We start from the raw sequence: 19,248 nt of genomic DNA on the forward strand, positions 1-19,248 counted from the left end.
GACACAGAGTGAGGATTATCAGAGACACAGTGTAAGGATTATCAGAGACAAAGAGTGAGGATTATCAGAGACACAGAGTGAGGATTATCAGAGACTCAGAGTAAGGATTATCAGAGACACAGTTTGAAGATTATCAGAGAGACAGGTTGAGGATTGTCAGTCACACAGATTGAGGATTATCAGAGACACAGAATGATGAGCATTATGGACACAGTGTGAGTATTATTTGGGACACAGAGCGAGGGTTATCAGAGACACAGAGTGAGGATTCTTAAGGACACAGATTGACTATTATCAGAGAAACAGTGTGAGTATTATTCGGGATACAGAGTGAGGATTATTAGGGACACAGAGTGAGGATTGTCATGGACACAGAGTGAGGATTATCAGACACACAGATTGAGGATTATCAGAGACAATGAGAGAGGATTATTCAGAGACACAGAGTGTGGATTATCAGAGGCACAGTTTGAGGATGATCACTGACACAGGTTAAGGATTATCAAACACACAGAGTGAGGATTATCAGAGGCACAGAGTGAGGATTGTCATGGACACAGAGTGAGGATTATCAGACACACAGAGTGAGGATTATCAGAGACAATGAGAGAGGATTATTCAGAGACACAGAGTGTGGATTATCAGAGGCACAGTTTGAGGATGATCACTGACACAGATTAAGGATTATCAAACACACAGAGTGTGGATTATCAGAGGCGCAGATTGATAATTAACAGAGACACATAGTGAGGATTATCAGAGACACAGAGTGTGGATTATCAGAGGCACAGTTTGAGGATGATCACTGACACAGATTAAGGATTATCAAACACACAGAGTTAGGATTATCAGAGGCGCAGGTTGATAATTAACAGAGACACATAGTGAGGATTATCAGAGACACAGTTTGAGGATGATCACTGACACAGATTAAGGATTATCAAACACACAGAGTTAGGATTATCAGAGGCACAGAGTGAGGATTGTCATGGACACAGAGTGAGGATTATCAGAGACACAGAGTGTGGATTATCAGAGGCACAGTTTGAGGATGATCACTGACACAGATTAAGGATTATCAAACACACAGAGTTAGGATTATCAGAGGCACAGAGTGAGGATTGTCATGGACACAGAGTGAGGATTATCAGAGACACAGAGTGTGGATTATCAGAGGCACAGTTTGAGGATGATCACTGACACAGATTAAGGATTATCAAACACACAGAGTTAGGATTATCAGAGGCGCAGATTGATAATTAACAGAGACACATAGTGAGGATTATTAGAGACACAGAGTAAGGATTATCAGAGACACAGGGTAAGGATTATCAGAGACACAGAGTGAGGATTATCAAGGTACAGTGTGAGGATTATCAGAGACAACGAGTGAGGATTATCAGAGACAATGAGTGAGGATTATCAGAGGTACATTGTGAGGATTATCAGAGGCACAGATTGAGGATTATCAAAGCACATATTGAGGATTTTCAGAGAAAATGAGTTAGGGTTATCAGAGACAGAGTGAGGAATATCAGAGACAATGAGTGAGAATTATCAGAGGCACAGTTTGAGGATTATAGAGGCACAGTGTGAGGATTATCAGAGGCTGAGTGTGAGGATTATGAATGGCACAGAGTGAGGATTATCAGAGACACATAGTGAGGATTATCAGAGAAAATGAGTGAGGATTATCAGAGACACAGTTTGAGGATTATGAGAGACACGGAGTGAGGATTATCAGAGACACATAGTGAGGATTATCAGAGAAAATGATTGAGGATTATCAGAGACACAGGGTGAGGATTATCAGAGGCACAGTTTGAGGATTATCAGAGGCACAGAGTGAGGATTATCAGAAACACAGAGTGAGGATTATCAAAGGCACAGATTGAGGATTAACAGAGACAATGAGTGAAGATTGTCAGAGACAACGAGTGAGGATTACCTGAGGCACAGATTGAGGATTATCTTCGGTACAGAGTGAGGATTATCAGAGGCACAGTGTGAGGATTTTTAGAGACAAAGAGTGAAGATTATCAGAGACACAGAGTGAGGATTATCAGAGACACAGAGTGAGGATTTTCGGAGACACAGAGTGCGGATTGTCAGAGACACAGTTTGAGGATTATCAGAGGCACAGAGTGAGGATTATCAGAGGCACAGTGTGAGGATTATTAGAGACAAAGAGTGAGGATTATCAGAGACAAAGGGTGAGGATTATCAGAGACACAGAGTGATGATTTTCAGAGACAGAGTGCGGATTGTCAGAGACACAGTTTGAGGATTATGAGAGACACAGAGTGAGGATTATCAGAGACCCAGAGTGAGGAAGATCTGTGGCACAGTTTGAGGATTATCAGAGGCACAGAGTGAGGATTATCAGAGGCACAGTGTAAGGATGATCAGAGACACAGAGTTAGGATTATCAAAGGCACAGATTGAGGATTATCAGAGACACAGAGTGAGGATTATCAAAGGCACAGATTGAGGATTAACAGAGACAATGAGTGAAGATTGTCAGAGACAACGAGTGAGGATTACCTGAGGCACAGATTGAGGATTATCTTCGGTACAGAGTGAGGATTATCAGAGGCACAGTGTGAGGATTTTTAGAGACAAAGTGTGAGGATTATCAGAGACACAGAGTGAGGATTATCAGAGACACAGAGTGAGGATTATCAGAGACACAGAGTGAGGATTTTCGGAGACACAGAGTGCGGATTGTCAGAGACACAGTTTGAGGATTATCTGAGGCACAGAGTGAGGATTATCAGAGGCACAGTGTGAGGATTATTAGAGACAAAGAGTGAGGATTATCAGAGACGAAGAGTGAGGATTATCAGAGACACAGAGTGCGGATTGTCAGAGACACAGTTTGAGGATTATCTGAGGCACAGAGTGACGATAATCAGAGACACTGAGAGAGGATTATTGGAGATACAGAGTGAAGATTATCAGAGTCAACGAGTGAGGATTATCAAAGTCACATATTGAGAATTATCAGAGACACTGATTGAGGATTATCAGAGACACAGAATGATGAGCATTAGGGACATAGAATGATGACTATTAGGGACACAGTGTGAGTATTATTTGGGACACAGTGCGAGGGTTATCAGAGACACAGAGTAAGGATTCTTAAGGACACAGATTGACTATTATCAGAGAAACAGTGTGAGTATTATTCAGGATACAAAGTGAGGATTATTAGGGACACAGAGTGAGGATTATCAGAGACACAGTGTGAGGATTATCAAAGGCACAGATTGAAACTTAACAGAGACACAGAGTGAGTATTATGAGAGACACAGTGCGAGGATTTTCAGGACACAGGGTGAGGATTAACAGTGATACAGATTGAGGATTATCAGAAACAATGAGAGAGGATTATTCAGAGACACAGAGTGTGGATTATCAGAGGATCAGTTTGAGGATGATAACTGACACAGATTAAGGATTATCAGAGACAACGAGTGAGGATTATCAGAGACACAGAATGAGGATTATCAGAGGCACAGAGTGAGGATTATCAGAGACAACGAGTGAGGATTATCAGAGACAATGAGTGAGGATTATCAGAGGCACAGAGAAAGGATTATCAGAGACACAGACGGAGGATTATCAGAGCCACGGAGAGATGATTATCCGAGATACAGAGAAAGGATTATCAGAGACACAGCGAAAGGATTATCAGAGACACAGAGAGAGGATTATCAGAGACACAGAGAAAGGATTATCAGAGATACAGAGAGAGGATTGTCAGAGACACAGAGTGAGGATCATTCGGGACACAGTTTGAGGATTATTGGGGACACAGAATGATGAATATTAGAGACACACTGTGAGGATGATCAGGGTCACTGAGTGAGGATTTTTAGGGACACAAATTGAGGATTATCAGAGACACAGTGTGAGTATTATTAGGGACACAGAGTGAGGAATATAAGGGTCACAGATTGAGGATTATCAGAGACGCAGAGTGAGGATTTTTAGGGACACAAATTGAGGATTATCAGAGACACAGATTGAGGATTATCAGAGACACAGTGTAAGGATTATTAGGGTCACAGAGTGAGGATTATCAGAGACACAGATTGAGCATTATTTGGTTCACATAGTGAGGCTAATTAGGGACACAGAGTGAGTAATATTTGGGACACAGTGTGAGTATTAGCCGAGACACGGAATGTGGATTATTATGGACAGAGAGTGAGGATTATCAGTGACACGTGATGAGGATTATCGGGGATCCAATTTAAGGATGATCAGAAAGGATGGTAAAGTGCAGTTGGATGCTCTCTTCCATCATAAAACCTGGTGTTTTACTTTGAATCTTTTACTGGACACCTGCCTCTTGTGTAGGCTTAATTTGAGCTGGGGAAGGTCATTTTGCATGTTTGGTGGGGGTGGGTGGGGTTCACAAAGTTTTGCAGTGATAGCAACAGCCCCCCTGACAAAATCAGATTGACACCCCGGAGGCCATTTTAACTCCCAGTCATGATTAATATCTGTATATAATCCTGGCCAAAATGGAGACAATTGGCTAATTCCCTTGGCATTCCCCCCTGGATCTGCATTGTTGTAAGGGACTGGGGTTGATTTTATCCACATTTTTCATCTGTAACTATCCTCCACTCGCTGCATTTTGCTAGGGAAATTACCCTGATTTATTGGGAGATGTTGCTGCAGTTTCGGTCATGAGGCCTGCTTTCTATCGTTCATAGATAGGCTTTTTGAGTAGACGGGGTAGACTATTTGCTCCAGTGTGTTGTTTAAATAGACTCTGTTTGCTGAGTAAACAGACTTTGTTCATTGTAAAATAGAGTGTTTGCTGTGAATCCCACTGTAAGTCCCAACCCCTCCTCAAACTCATTGGCTGGCAAAGCGTAACTCATTGGCTGACACAATGGTGACAATAGTCACTCTGCTCATCAATATCTGAAGAATCAGGCAGCCCGCCCATGTGACCTACACAATCTGGCACCTTCTCCGACTCGACTGAAAGCAGGGATGGACCTCCTAAAGCAAGGATGCATCGTTATTTGTAATTTTGTTAAACAATTCTGGAAGACTTGCTGACTGCAGCACTGAGTAGAAGAGCAGCTTCCTGCCTTTCTCATGTTGGCCTCTCTGTTCACCAATGTCACTGGCTCATGTTCTGGTTCCCTAATGGCCACGTGTGGACAGTCAATCCCACCCTGCATGTGCGGAAAGCCAGCCCCTGCTGCAAAGACACGAGCTCTGTCCTGGTGACTGCTGAGCTCAGTGGGGAAGGTGATGTGCTGCTCGGCCCTGGTAAAGAGAGTGTCAGTCACCTGCTTAATGCAGCTGTGAACTGCAGACTGGGAGAGTGACTGATGTCCCCTCCAGCAGTGTGAAAGGAGCCAGTGATGTGAAAGTTTACGGCTGTGCTGACTTTCAGGGACATAGACATGACATGTTTCCTTTAGTCCAACAGGCAGCAGATTGTGTTGCAGGAGGTTGCAGGAATTTGACGTATCCTGGTTGGAGAAACACAACCTCCCCCTACACTGCTCCTCACAGAGAAGCAATAAGGTGACTCAGTCTGTCGACCCTGTGTGCTGGGTAGAGCATTGTGTGCACAGTTGAGAGATATATATTGACCAGCAGAACTTCCTGCTCTTTGAGTTCTAATGTTGGATCATTTATATCCACCTAAACAGGTAAGTAAGGCCTCAATTTTAACACCTTATCCTAAAGACAGCACCTCTGACAGTGCAGCACTCCTTCAGTACTGCATTAATATGTCCCGGGCATTAAAACACTTAGTGAGAATGGGACTACCTGGAAAATTGGAGCAGGAAACGGGGAAGGAGTAAAATGTAGCTGCTGAGACCTGCTGGTGGAGTTAGACCTGTTAACCTTCCCAGAAACTGGGAACACCAAGGCTGGAGTTGATCACATGACCCAGTCAGCCAATCAGGGATGAATATATTGAAGATTCAGTGCCACCTAGTTGTCAGCTCAGAAAACTGAATCAGGCCTCAGTGAAATAAATAGGAAGATTGAGTGTCACAGGAAGTGAGTGAAACTTATCGGAAGTGTGTGTCACTTATAGAATGTGTGAGTATATGGAAGGCTTTGAACATATTCCTGAAGATGTTAACACTAGAGGGATTTTGAGTTATTCTTAACATCTTTTGCTGTCATCCTTTATCCCTTCAATAACTTTTAAATCTGTTTTAGTGAATTCCTCTATTCCCAGAGCCTCCTTTTCCCTCTGTCATGTACTGTTTGTTGATCTTTTCATAATTTTCTTTACCCTGTTTGTTCAGTTAAGGTTCTGAGAGGAAATGCTGAGCGACTGTTTCTCCTGGCTGGAGAGTCTAGAATTTGAGAGCATTGTCTCAGGATAAGGGGTTGGCCATTTAAGACTGCACTGAGGAGAAATATCTTCACCCAGAGGGTGTTGGTGTGTAATACAGAGTAGTTAAAGGTAATAGAGTGAACAGAAGTTGGGTGTTGATTAGTTAATTGTACTCAGATGTATATATAAAGAAGAGGCAGCCAGCACTATCTGGAGGTTGTGAGATATTGGGAAGTAAGCTCTGTGGCAAGCAATAAATAAACAGTCTCTATCAAAGCATCCTAGTTTCAATGTCTTCTTCACGAACAGGCTTGGAAGTTTCTCTGACAGAGAGCTGTGGATGCTCAATCATTTCATATATTCAAGACTGAGATTGATAGATTTTTGGACTCTAAACGGAATTAAGGGATGTGGGGACAGGACAGGAAGGCAGAGTTGAGGGTGAAGATCAATCATGATCTTATTGTGGTATAGCAGGCTCAAGGAACTGAATGTTATGGAATATTCCAGCTCCTATTTCTTATGTTCTTACAACACATTCTGGGGATTTTGTTCAGTTAACAGTTATTTTTGGTTTAGGTTTGAAACAGTTCTATTTTCCATTGGCAGAGATTCCTTTCAATAATACTTCCTAGTTCATTGCGTCCTTTCAAAGTTTGTCTTTTTAAAACTGAATAGCACTGATATTGAAAGTTAATTTTGCAAAGTCTGTTTCACCTTCTCCCCAATGCAGTATTGAGTGAAGAGGTGGGTAGGAAGCAACAGTGGGACAGGAAGGTTGTGATAAACTAGACTCACACAGCAGCAAACACACAGCTCAAGATGCAATTACCTTTATTATTGACTGAGAGACTAAGTCAGTCCAGTCACCACAGGCAGTAACTGCAGCTACAAACAAATCGAGACACTGAATCCACTCCTGGAAAGGATCTGTAGAGCATCGCCAGATTCTTCTAACTTAGGTGCAGTTTGTAGGAACAAACAAAAGGAAATTTTCCATCACAGGGCAAGTCATTCCATCCAGCTGGAGCACCTGGTAAAAGAAAAATTGAAACCAATATTTCACCCTCAATGAATCAGGCAGCTATTTATCTAATTATTCAATCCTTTCCATTTTAAGAGAGTCACTGTCGGTGACCCATTACGTTTACCTGTCTCTTGATCCAGGTAAATAACCTTGGAAATAAAGTGAGGCCCTTCATTCTGTCTACAACCAATCAGTGTTTGTCACTGAAACCTGAAAACCTTCGAAGATTCAGTGGGGGTTTGGTCAGTTCCTGAGTGAAGATGCAGAGCTCATCCTAGGCTGGATTTTCCTGTATGGGGTGGACAGTAAGGCTTCACCCCCAGGGTTAAGCAGTCCCCTTCCCCACTGCACAGACTTCACACAATTGGAGCAAACTCTGTGAGTTCTGAATTAGAATGTCTGTGTCCACATTATGTAATTTTAAATTCCGGAATTGAAACCTCAGTGGAAAGGGGATGGGTTGATTGGTGCATTTGTAAAGTGAGAGCCAGATACAGGAAAGTTGAACATTTTCCTGGGAATGATGTGTATACACAAAGTGGAGACCTGCCCACTGGGCACACATCTGCAGCCCAGCACATAGTCAGGTCACCTGATTAAGTATGATGCAATTACAAGGCCTCTCTCGGTTTAACCGTGTCACTGCAGAATCCTCAGTGATGGACAATTGAGCAGAGAGAGAAACTGCAGTATTACACACAGTGTATATTCCCCTATCAGCAGTGTTAGACCCAGTGTACGTTCCTCTGACTGCGGTGTTACAGCCAGTGTATGTTCCTCTATCTGTAATGTTCGACCCAGTGTACATTCCCCTATCAGCAGTGTTAAACCCAGTGTATGTTCCTCTGACTGCGGTGTTACAGCCAGTGTACAGTCCTCTATCTGTAGTGTTCGACCCAGTGTACATTCCCCTATCTGCATTGTTAGACCCAGTGTACGTTCCTCTAACTGTAGTGGTACATCCAGTATACACTCCTCTATCTGCAGTGTTAGACACTGTGTGCATTCATCTATCTGCAGTGTTACGCCCCGTGTCCATTCCTCTATGTGCAGTGTTAGACCCAGTGTATGTTCCTCTAACTGCAGTGTTACACCCAGTGTGCATTCACCTATCTGCAGTGTTACACCCAGTGTATGTTCCTCTAACTGCAGTGTTACACCCAGTGTGCATTCACCTATCTGCAGTGTTAGACCCAGTGTATGTTCCTCTAACTGCAGTGTTACACCCAGTGTGCATTCACCTATCTGCAGTGTTACACCCAGTGTATGTTTCTGTAACCGCAGTGTTACACACAGTGTACGTTCCTCTATCTGCAGTGTTACACCCAGTGTACATTCTCCTATCTGCAGTGTTAGACCCAGTGTACATTCCTCGAATGACAGTGTTGGACACAGTGTACATTCCTCTATCTGCAGTATTACACCCAGTGTGCGTTCCTCTCTCTGCAGTGTTATGCCCAGTGTAAGTATCTCTATCTGCAGAGTTACACCCAGTGTATGTTCCCCTACCTGCGGTGTTACACTCAGTGTATGTTCCTCTAGCAACATTGCTACACTCAGTGTGCGTTCCTCTGTCTGCAGTTACACCCAGTGCACATTCCTCTATCTGCATTGATAGACCCAGTGATCGTTCCTCTAACTGTAGAGGTGCACCCAGTGTACACTCTTCTATTTGCAGTGTTAGATCCAGTGTACGTTTCTCTAACTGCAGTATGACACCCAGTGTACATTCCACTATCTGCAGTGTTAAATACAGTTTACTTTCCTCTAACTGCAGTCTTACACACAGTGTACATTCGTCCATTGGCATTGTTAGACACAGCGTACATTCCTCTATCTGCAGTGTTACACCCAGCGTACGTTCCTCTATCTGCAGTGTTATACCCAGTGTACATTCCTCTATCTGCAGTGTTATGCCCAGTGTACATTCCTCTATCTGCAGTGTTAGACCCAGTGTACATTCTTCTATCTGCAGTGTTACACCCAGTGTACATACCTCTATCTGCAGTGTTACACCCAGTGTACATTCTTCTATCTGCAGTGTTAGATCCAGAGCATGTACCACTAATGGCAGTGTTACACCCAGTGTACATTCCACTACCTGCAGTGTTAGACCCAGTGTACATTCCTCTATCAGCAGTGTTACACCCAGTGTACATTCCCCTTTCTGCATTGATAGACATAGTGTATGTTCCTCTTTCTGCAATGTTACATCCAGTGTACATTCCACTAACTGCATTGTTACATACAGTTAACTTTCCTCTAACTGCTGTCTTACACACAGTGTACATTCCTCCACCTGCATTGTTAGACACAGCGTACGTTCCTCTAACTGCAGTGTTACACCCAGTGTACATTCCTCTATCTGCAGTGTTACACACAGTGTACATTCCTCTATCTGCAGTTTTACGCACAGTGTACATTCCCCTATCTGCAGTGTTAGACCCAGTGTATGTTTCTCTAAATGCAGTGTTACACACAATGAAAGTTCCTCAATCTGCAGTGTTACACCCAGTGTACATTCTCCTATCTGCGTTGTTAGACCCAGTGTATAATCCTCGAACGACAGTGTTGGACACAGTGTACATTCCTCTATCTGCAGTATTACACCCAGTGTATGTTCCTCTATCTGTAATGTTATACCAAGTGTACATTCCTCTAACTGCAGTGTTAGATCCAGTGTACGTACCTCTATCTATAGTATTATGCCCAGTGTAAGTACCTCCACCTGCAGAGTTACACCCAGTGTATTTTCCCCCACCTTCGGTGCTGCACTAAATATACGTTTCTCTAGCTGCATTGTTACACACAGTGTGCATTCCTCTATCTGCAGTGTTAGACCCAGTGTACATTCCTCTATCTGCAGTGTTAAACCCAGTGTACATTCCTCGATCTGCAGTGTTAGACCCAGTGTACATTTCTATATATGCAGTGTTACACACAGTGAAAGTTCTTCTATCTGCAGTGTTACACCCAGTGTACATTCCTTGAACAGCAGTGTTATACCCAGTGTACAATCCTCGAATTACAGTGTTAGACGCAGTGTACCTTTCTTCTATCTGCGGTATTACACCCAGTGTCTGTTCCTCTATCTGTAGTGTTATACCCAGTGAAGTTTCCTGTATCTGCAGTGTTACACCTAGTATACAATCCTCGAACTGCAGTGTCAGACCCAGTGTACATTTCTCTAAATGCAGTGTTACACACAGTGAAAGTTCCTCTATCTGCAGTGTTACACACAGTGTACATTCTCCTATCTGTGGTGTTCGACCCAGTGTACATTCCTCGAACGGCAGTGTTGGACACAGTTTACGTTCCTCTATCTGCAATCCTACACCCAGACAACATTCCTCCATCTGCAGTGTTACGCACAGTGTACATTCCTCTATCAGCAGTGTTGCACCCAATGTATATTCCTCTATCTGCAGTATTACACCCAGTGTACATTCTCCTATCTGCAGTGTTAGACCCAGTGTACAATCCTCGAACTGCAGCGTTACACACAGTGTACATTCCTCTATCTGCAGTATTACACCCAGTGTATGTTCCTCTATCTGTAGTGTTGTACCCAGTGCAGGTTCCTCTATCTGCAGTGTTACACCAAGTGTACGTTCCTCTATCAGCAGTGTTACACCCAGTGTATGTTCCTCTGTCTGTAGTAATACATCCAGTGTACATCCCTGTATCTGCATTGTTAGACCCAGTGTATGTTTCTCTATCCGCAGTGTTACACCCAGTGTACATTCCTCTATCTGCAGAGTTACACCCAGTGTATGTTCCTCTACCTACGGTGTTACACCCAGTGTATGTTCCTCTACCTACGGTGTTACGCTCAGTGTATGTTCCTCTACCTACGGTGTTACACTCAGTGTATGTTCTTCTAGCTGCATTGTTACACACAGTGTACATTCCTCTATCTGCATTGATAGACACAGTGTATGTTGCTCTTTCTGTAGTGTTACACCCAGTGTACATTCCTGTATCTGCAGTGTTACACACAGTGCACATTCATCCATCTGCATTGTTTGACACAGTGTACATTCCTCTATCTGCAGTGTTACTCCAAATGTCCGTTCCACTTCCTGCAGTTTTACACCCAGAGTACGTTCCGCTATCTGCTCTGTTACACCCTGTTTACATTGTCCTATCTGCAGTGTTACACCCAGTGTACTTTCCTCTACCTGCATTGTTACACTCTGTGTACCTACCTCTATCTGCAGTGTTACATCCATTGTACTTTTGTCTATCTGCATTGTTAGACACAATGTACATTCCTCTATCTGCAGTGTTACGCCCCGTGTACATTCCTCTATCTATCGTGTTACAACCAGTGTACATTCCTCTCTCTGCATTATTCGACACAGTGTGCGTTCCTCTATCTGCAGTGTTACATCCGGTGTACTTTCCTCTACCTGCAGTGTTACACTCAGTGTACGTTCCTCTCTCTGCCGTGTTGCACCCAGTGTACATTCCTCTCTCTGCAGTGTTACACCCAGTGTACATTCCTCTACCTGAATTGTTACACCCAGTGTACCTACCTCTAACTGCAGTGTTACATCCAGTGTATATTCCTCTATCTGCAGTGTTACAGCCAGTGTACATTTCTCTATCTGCATTGTTAGAAACAGTGTATATTCCTCTACCTGCATTGTTACACCCAGTGTACATTCCTCTCTCTGCATTGTTAGGCAAAGTGTAATTTTTTTGATTCACAGTGCCTATACGTTCACCCATTAAGCAGTTTTACCTTGAAATTGACTGCAAAGTGCTTCAAAATGGACAGGAACTGAAGCCCATTCAATATCCAAAACTCAACCACACTGAACCAGTTAGAGTCTCATTAATCTTCATCAGTCAATCTTAGAATCATAGAATAGAATCTTGCCGAACAGAATTAATATATTTGGCCCATCGTACCTGTGCTGGCTTTTTGAAAGAGCTGTCCAATTTACCTCACACCCAGCTTTTTCTCTGAAACCTGCAAATCAGTTCTCTTCAAGTACATGTCCTTTCGAAAGTTGTTATTCTACCACCCTTTCAGGTAGTGTGTTCAAGATCTTTACAACCGTTTGAGGAGAAATTTCTCATTTCCCCTCTAGTTCTTTTGCCAATTATTTTAAATCTACGACCTTCAGTTAGCTACCCATTTGCGAGAGGAAGTAGTTTCTCCCTAATTGCTCTATCAAAACCCCTCATAATTTTGAATACCTGTATTTGGTCTCCCCAAAACTTGACCTGCTCGAAGAAGAATAAACAGAGCTTCTCCAATCTCTCCGCATAACTGAAGTGCTTCTTGATGCATTTTTTTTCCTTAGCAAGCTGGGATTTTTCCCTTTTCTCCCCTGCTTGGTTCTTTTAGCTCACATTGCCTGATAGGAGAATATTCAACCTAATTCTTTGTAGTCTATTCAGCATCCATCAATGGATTTTCTGTTTTTGCTGTTACAGTCTGGAACATACTGTTCACCACCCTTGGTACACTAATTTTGCTAGGCTAATCTTTAACTCTCTCTCTCTCTCTCATGTTTTTTTTTTATTCATTCATGGGATGTGGGCATCACTGGCCAGGCCAGCATTTATTGCCCATCCCTAATTGCCTTTGAGAAGGTGGTGGTGAGCTGCATTCTTGAACCGCTGCAGTCCATGTGGGGTAGGTACACCCACAGTGCTGTTCGGAAGGGAGTTCCAGGATTTTGACCCTGTGACAGTGAAGGAACGGCGATATAGTTCCAAGTCAGGATGGTGTGTGATTTGGAAGGGAACTTGCAGGTGGTGGTGTCCCCATGCATTTGCTGCCCTTGTCCTTCTAGTTGGTAGAGGTCATGGGTTTGGAAATGCTGTCTAAGGAACCTTGGTGCCTTGCTGCAGTGCATCTTGTAGATGGTACACACTGCTGCCACGATGTGTCAGTGGTGGAGGGAGTGAATGTTTGTAGATGGGGTGCCATTCAAGCGGGCTGCTTTGTCCTGGATGGTGCCGAGCTTCTTGAGTGATGTTGAAGCTGCACCCATCCAGGCAAGTGGAGAGTATTCCATCACACTCCTGACTTGTGCCTTGCAGATGGTGGACAGGCTTTGGAGAGTCAGGAGGCGAGTTACTCATCGCAGGGTTCTTAGCCCCTGGGCTGCTCTTGTCACCACAGTATGTATATGGCTACTCCAGTTCAGTTTCTGGTTAATGGTAACCCCCAGGATGTTGCTAGTGGGGGATTCAGCAATGGTAATGCCATTGAATGTCAATGGGAGATGGTTAGATTCTCTCTTGTTGGAGATGGCCTTTGCCTGGCAATTGTGTGGCATGAATGTTACTTGCCACTTATCAACCCAAGCCTCGATATTGACCAGATCATTGCATTTCTACATGGACTGCTTCAGTATCTGAAGAGTCGTGAATGTTGCTGAACATCAGCAATCATCAGCGAACATCCCCACTTCTGACCTTATCGTTGAAGGCAGCAGCTAAAGATGGTTAGGCCGAGGACACCAACCTGAGGAACTCCTGCAGTGATGTCCTGGAGCTGAGATAATTGACCTCCAACAACCTGGTAGGCTAAAGTGCATTCACTTTAATGCAAGAAGCCTTACAGATAAGACAGATGAACTCAGAGCATGGATCGGTACATACGATTGTGATATGAGAGCTATTACGGAAACGTGGTTGAGTGATGGGTAGGACCGGCAGCTCAATGTTCCGGGGTACCGATGCTTCCGGCGTGACAGAGGTGGAGGTATGAGAGGAGGGGGAGTTGCACTATTGATTAGGGAGGACATCACAGCAGTACTTAGAGAGGATATCCTGGGGGAAATGTCCAGCGAGGCCATATGGGTCGAACATAGAAATAAGAAAGGGGTGATCACTTTGATGGGATTATACTATAGGCCCCCCAATAGTCCGAGGGAAGTGGAGGAGCATATATGTAGGGAAATCACAGATAGGTGTAGGAATTATAGGGTTGTAATAGTAGGTGATTTTAACTTCCCTAATATTGACTGGGACTGCTTTAGTGCTAAGGGATCAGATGGGGAATAATTTGTTAAGTGTGTCCAGGATAATTTTCTGAAGCAGTATGTGGGTGGACCGACTGGAGAATGGGCTACACTCGACCTCCTCTTCGGAAATGAGGATGGGCAGGTGGTTGATGTGTCAGTGGGGGAGCACTTTGGGACCAGTGACCATAACTCCATTAGCTTCAAGATAGTTATGGAAAAGGATAGGACTGGTCCTCAGGTTGAAGTCCTAAATTGGGGGAAGGCTAATTTCGATGGCATCAGAAAGGAACTCCGAAAAGTTGAATGGGAGAGGCTGTTTACAGGTAAAGGGACGTCTGGCAAGTGGGAGGCTTTTAAAAGTGAGATAGGAAGAGTTCAGGGCCGGAATGTTCCTGTTAGATGGAAGGGCAAGGCTGGCAAGTTTAGGGAACCTTGGTTGACGAGGGATATTGAGGGTCAGATCAGGACAAAGAAGGAGGCATATCTCAGGTATAGGCAGCTGGAATCAAGTGAGTCCCTCGAGGAGTATAGGGGATGTAGGACTACACTTAAGAAGGAAATTAGGAGGGCAAAAAGGGGCCATGAGATTTTCCTGGCAGATAAGATAAAGGAGAAATCTAAAAGATTCTATAAGTATATTAAGAGTAAAAGGGTAGCTAGGGAGAGAGTAGGTCCCCTTCAGGATCAGTGTGGAAATCTATGTGTGGAGCCGCAGGAAATGGGTGAGGTCTTAAATGAATATTTCACGTCTGTATTTACCAGGGAGAAGGTCATGGAAGCTAATGAGTTCAAGGGAGGGAACACTGCTATCCTGGAGCATATCAACATTACAAAGGAGGAGGTGTTGAAGGTTTTGAAGCGCATTAAGATGGATAAATCCCCAGGGCATGACCAGGTGTATCCTAGGATGCTATGGGAAGCAAGGGAGGAGATTGCTGGGGCCCTGGCAGAGATTTTTGTATCTTCGTTAGCCAAGGGTGAGGTACCGGAAGACTGGAGGATAGCTAATGTTGTGCCTTTATTTAAGAAGGGCAGCAGGGATAAGCCAGGGAACTACAGGCCGCTGAGCCTTACATCAGTGGTGGGAAAGTTATTGGAAGGGATTCTGAGAGACAGGATTTATATTCATCTGGAAAGGCATGGTCTGATTCGGGATAGTCAGCATGCCTTTGTGCATGGGAAATCATGTCTCACGAATTTGATTGAGTTTTTCGAGGAGGTGACCAAGTGGATTGACTGGGGCAGGGCGATGGACGTTGTCTACATGGACTTTAGCAAGGCCTTTGACAAGGTCCCACATGGTAGGCTGGTCCGGAAGGTTCGAGCACATGCGATCCAGGGTGACCTAGCAAATTGGATGCAAAATTGGCTTGGTGATAGGAGGCAGAGGGTGGTAGTGGAGGGTTGTTTTTCAGATTGGAGGCCGGTGACCAGTGGTGTGCCGCAGGGATCAGTGCTGGGCCCTCTGTTGTTTGTCATATATTAATGACTTGGATGTGAATGTAAGGGGCATGATTAGTAAGTTTGCAGATGACACCAAAATTGGTGGTATAGTGGACAGTGAAGAAGGTTGTCCAAGGTTACAACAGGATATAGATCAACTGGGAAAGTGGGCAAGGAATTGGCAAATGGAATTTAATGCAGGCAAATGTGAAGTGATGCATTTTGGGACGTTAAACCAGGGCAGGACATATACAGTGAATGGCAGGGCCCTGGGGAGTGTTGTTGAGCAGAGAGACCTTGGGGTGCAAGTACATAGTTCCCTGAAAGTGGCAACACAGGTAGACAGGGTGGTGAAGAAGGCGTATGGCATGCTTGCCTTCATTGGCTGAGGCATTGAGGACAAGAGTTGGGACGTCATCTTACAGTTGTACATGGCGTTGGTTAGGCCGCATTTGGAGTACTGTGTGCAGTTCTGGTCGCCGCACTACAGGAAAGATGTGATTAAGATAGAGAGGATGCAGAAAAGATTCAGAAGGATGTTGCCTGGTTTGGAGGGCTTGAGTTATAAAGAGTGATTGGATAGGCTGGGTCTGTTTTCCCTGAGGAGAGGGAGGTTGAGAGGGGACATGATAGAGGTAAATAAAATTATGAGAGGCATAGATAGGGTAGATAGCGAGAGTCTGTTTACCAGGTCACGCCTACCAACTGTGTGGTGGTCACTCCTACCAACACTGTCATGGACAGATGCATCTGTGGCAGGCAGATAGGTGAGGACGAGGTCAAGTATGTTTTTCCCTCTTGTTGGTTCCCTCACCACCTGCCGCAGACCCAGTCTAGCGGCTATGTCCTTTAGGACTCGGCCAGCTCAGTCAGTAGCGATGCTGCCGAGCCACTCTTGGACACTGAAGTCCCCCACCCAGAGTACATTCTGCACTCTTGCCACCCTCAGTGCTTCCTCCAAGTGCTGCTTAACATGGAGAAGTACTGATTCATCAGCAGAGGGAGGGCAATAGGTGGTAATCAGCAGGAGGTTTCCTTGCCCATGTTTGACCTGATGCCATGAGATTTCATGGGGTCCGGAGTTGATGTTGAGGACCCCCAGGGCAACTCTTTCCTGACTGTATACCACTGTGCTGCCACCTCTGCTAGGTCTGTCCTGCCAGTGGGACAGGACATACCCGGGGATGGTGATGTCTGGGACATTGCCTGTAAGGTATGATTCTGTGAGTATGACTATGTCAGGCAGTTGCTTGACTAGTCTGTGGGACAGCTCTTCCAACTTTGGCACAAGCCCCCAGATGTTCGTGAGGATTACTTTGCAGGGTCGAAAGGGTTGGGTTTGCAGTTGTCATTTCCGGTGCCCAGGCCGATGTCGAGTGGTACGTTCGATTTCATTCTGTTGTATTGACTTTGTAGCAGTTAGATGCAACGGAGTGGCTTGCTAGGCCATTTCAGAGGGCATGTAAGAGTCAACTACATCTCTGGTATAATCCCGGTAAACCTCCTCTGTACACTCTCCAAGCCCTTGATATTCTCACTGAGATTTGGTGCCCAGAATTGTACACAATGCTCCAGCTCCAGCCTTACCAAATATTTGTAAAGTTCTATCATAACTTCCTTGCTTTTATATTCAAAGCCCCTAGTTACAAATCCAATTGTACCAAACATTTTCTTAACTGCCTTACCAACTTGCCCTGCCACATTCAATGATTTATGAATATACAACCCCACCCCCATCCCTCATCCCCACCACCCTGGTCCCTCTGCTCATGCACCCTCCCAAAATAGGATCATTTGGAATATAATGCCTCTCCATGTTGTTTTGCCCAAAGTGCTTCATTTCACATTTACCTACATTAAATTATATCTGCCATGTGTCTGTCCATTTCACCAGTCTATTTATGTCCTCCTAAAGTCTGCTACTATCCTGTCCACTATTTACTACATTGCCAAGTTTTGTATCATCCACAAAATTGTACTCCCTCTACTCAAGTCCGATCATTTGTATATAACAAAAAAAACAATGGTTCTTTGGGAACTCCACTGCATTCCCTTCTCCAGTCAGAGAAGTATTTGTTCCCCACTCCTCTCTGCCTCCTATCTCTTAGCCAATTCCATACCCAAGTTACCACTACCCTATAAACACCATATACTACTATTTTCCAAATAAGCTCTGTAATGCACATTTTTTGAAGCATTTCGATACTTCTCTAAAGTTTCAGTGGTCAACGGGGCATCATCTGGCTGGTGCTGAAGTACGTTTTATGATGGTTCTAAAGGCTTGTTCAGAAGCTGGTTGTTTCCAGACATTGGTGGCCTAGTAGGCCTTCCTTTTGAAACTGGGTGAATTAAGAGGTCACACAGAGCAAGGCAAGCTTCGAGAAGAGGGAGGAGAAGGAAGCAAAGGAGGGCTGTCAACAGTGGTTCATATCTGCAGACAGTGTTCAAGGAATAATTCTCTTACTTGAACTTCAGAGACAGTGGTATTGTGATTTGACACTGGACGAGTAGTAACCCAGAGATCCAGGATATTCCTCTGGGGACATGGGTTTGAAGCACACCATGGCAGAAGGTGGAATTTGAATTCAATTAATAAAAGAAAAATATGGAATTTAAAAAGCTAGTCCAACGTCGATTGTCAAGAAAACCCATCTAGTTCACTCATGCATGAATGTCCTTTCTGGAAGGGAATCTGCTGTCCCTACCTGGTCTGGCCTCGATGTGACTCCAGACCCACAGCAACGGAGTTGATACTTAAAATGCCTTTTGAAATGGCCTAGCAAGCCACTCAGTTGTACCTAACCTAGCAGGACAGACCTAGCAGAGGTGGTGGCACAGTGGTATACAGGCGGGAGGGAGTTGCCCTGGGAGTCTTCAACATTGACTCTGGACCCCATGAAGTCTCATGGCATCAGGTCAAACATGGGCAAGGAAACCTCTTGCTGATTACCACCTACCGCCCTCCCTCAGCTGATAAATCAGTACTTCTCCATGTTGAACAGCACTTGGAGGAAGCACTGAGGGTGGCAAGGGTGCAGAATGTGCTCTGGATGGGGGTCTTCAATGTCCATCACCAAGAGTGGCTTGGTAGCACCACTACTAACCGAGCTGGCCGAGTTCGAAAGGACATAGCTGCTAGACTGGGTCTGTGGCTGGTGGTGAGGGAACCAACAAGAGAGAAAAACATACTTGGCCTCGTCCTCAGCAATCTGCCTGCTGCAGATGCATCTGTCCATGATAGTATCGGTAGGAGTGACCACCACACAGTCTATGTGGAGAAAAAGTCCCATCTTCACATTAAAGATACCCTCTATCGTGTTGTGTGACACTTCTTCTCCTTATTTGGCTTCCTTGTCTCAAGAGACAATGGGTAAGCACCTGGAGGTGGTTAGTGGTTTGTGAAGCAGCGCCTGGAATGGCTATAAAGGCCAATTCTAGAGTGACAGACTCTTCCAAAG

The 19,248-nt window shown here is 44.5% G+C and overlaps 1 protein-coding gene across 1 annotated transcript in view; it reads left to right on the top strand.

The window, feature by feature from the left end:
- LOC137384944 (ladderlectin-like) overlaps nucleotides 1–18,111 on the top strand; it is a 226,472-nt gene extending 208,361 nt beyond the window's left edge. The window contains exon 9 of the mRNA XM_068059654.1: nucleotides 18,007–18,111. Coding sequence (XP_067915755.1) covers nucleotides 18,007–18,111 — 105 coding nt within the window. The remainder of the gene's footprint in view (nucleotides 1–18,006) is intronic.
- Nucleotides 18,112–19,248: the final 1,137 nt, after the last annotated feature.

Source organism: Heterodontus francisci, chromosome 27 (assembly GCF_036365525.1).
Source record: "Heterodontus francisci isolate sHetFra1 chromosome 27, sHetFra1.hap1, whole genome shotgun sequence".
NCBI classification, from domain to species: domain Eukaryota; kingdom Metazoa; phylum Chordata; class Chondrichthyes; order Heterodontiformes; family Heterodontidae; genus Heterodontus; species Heterodontus francisci.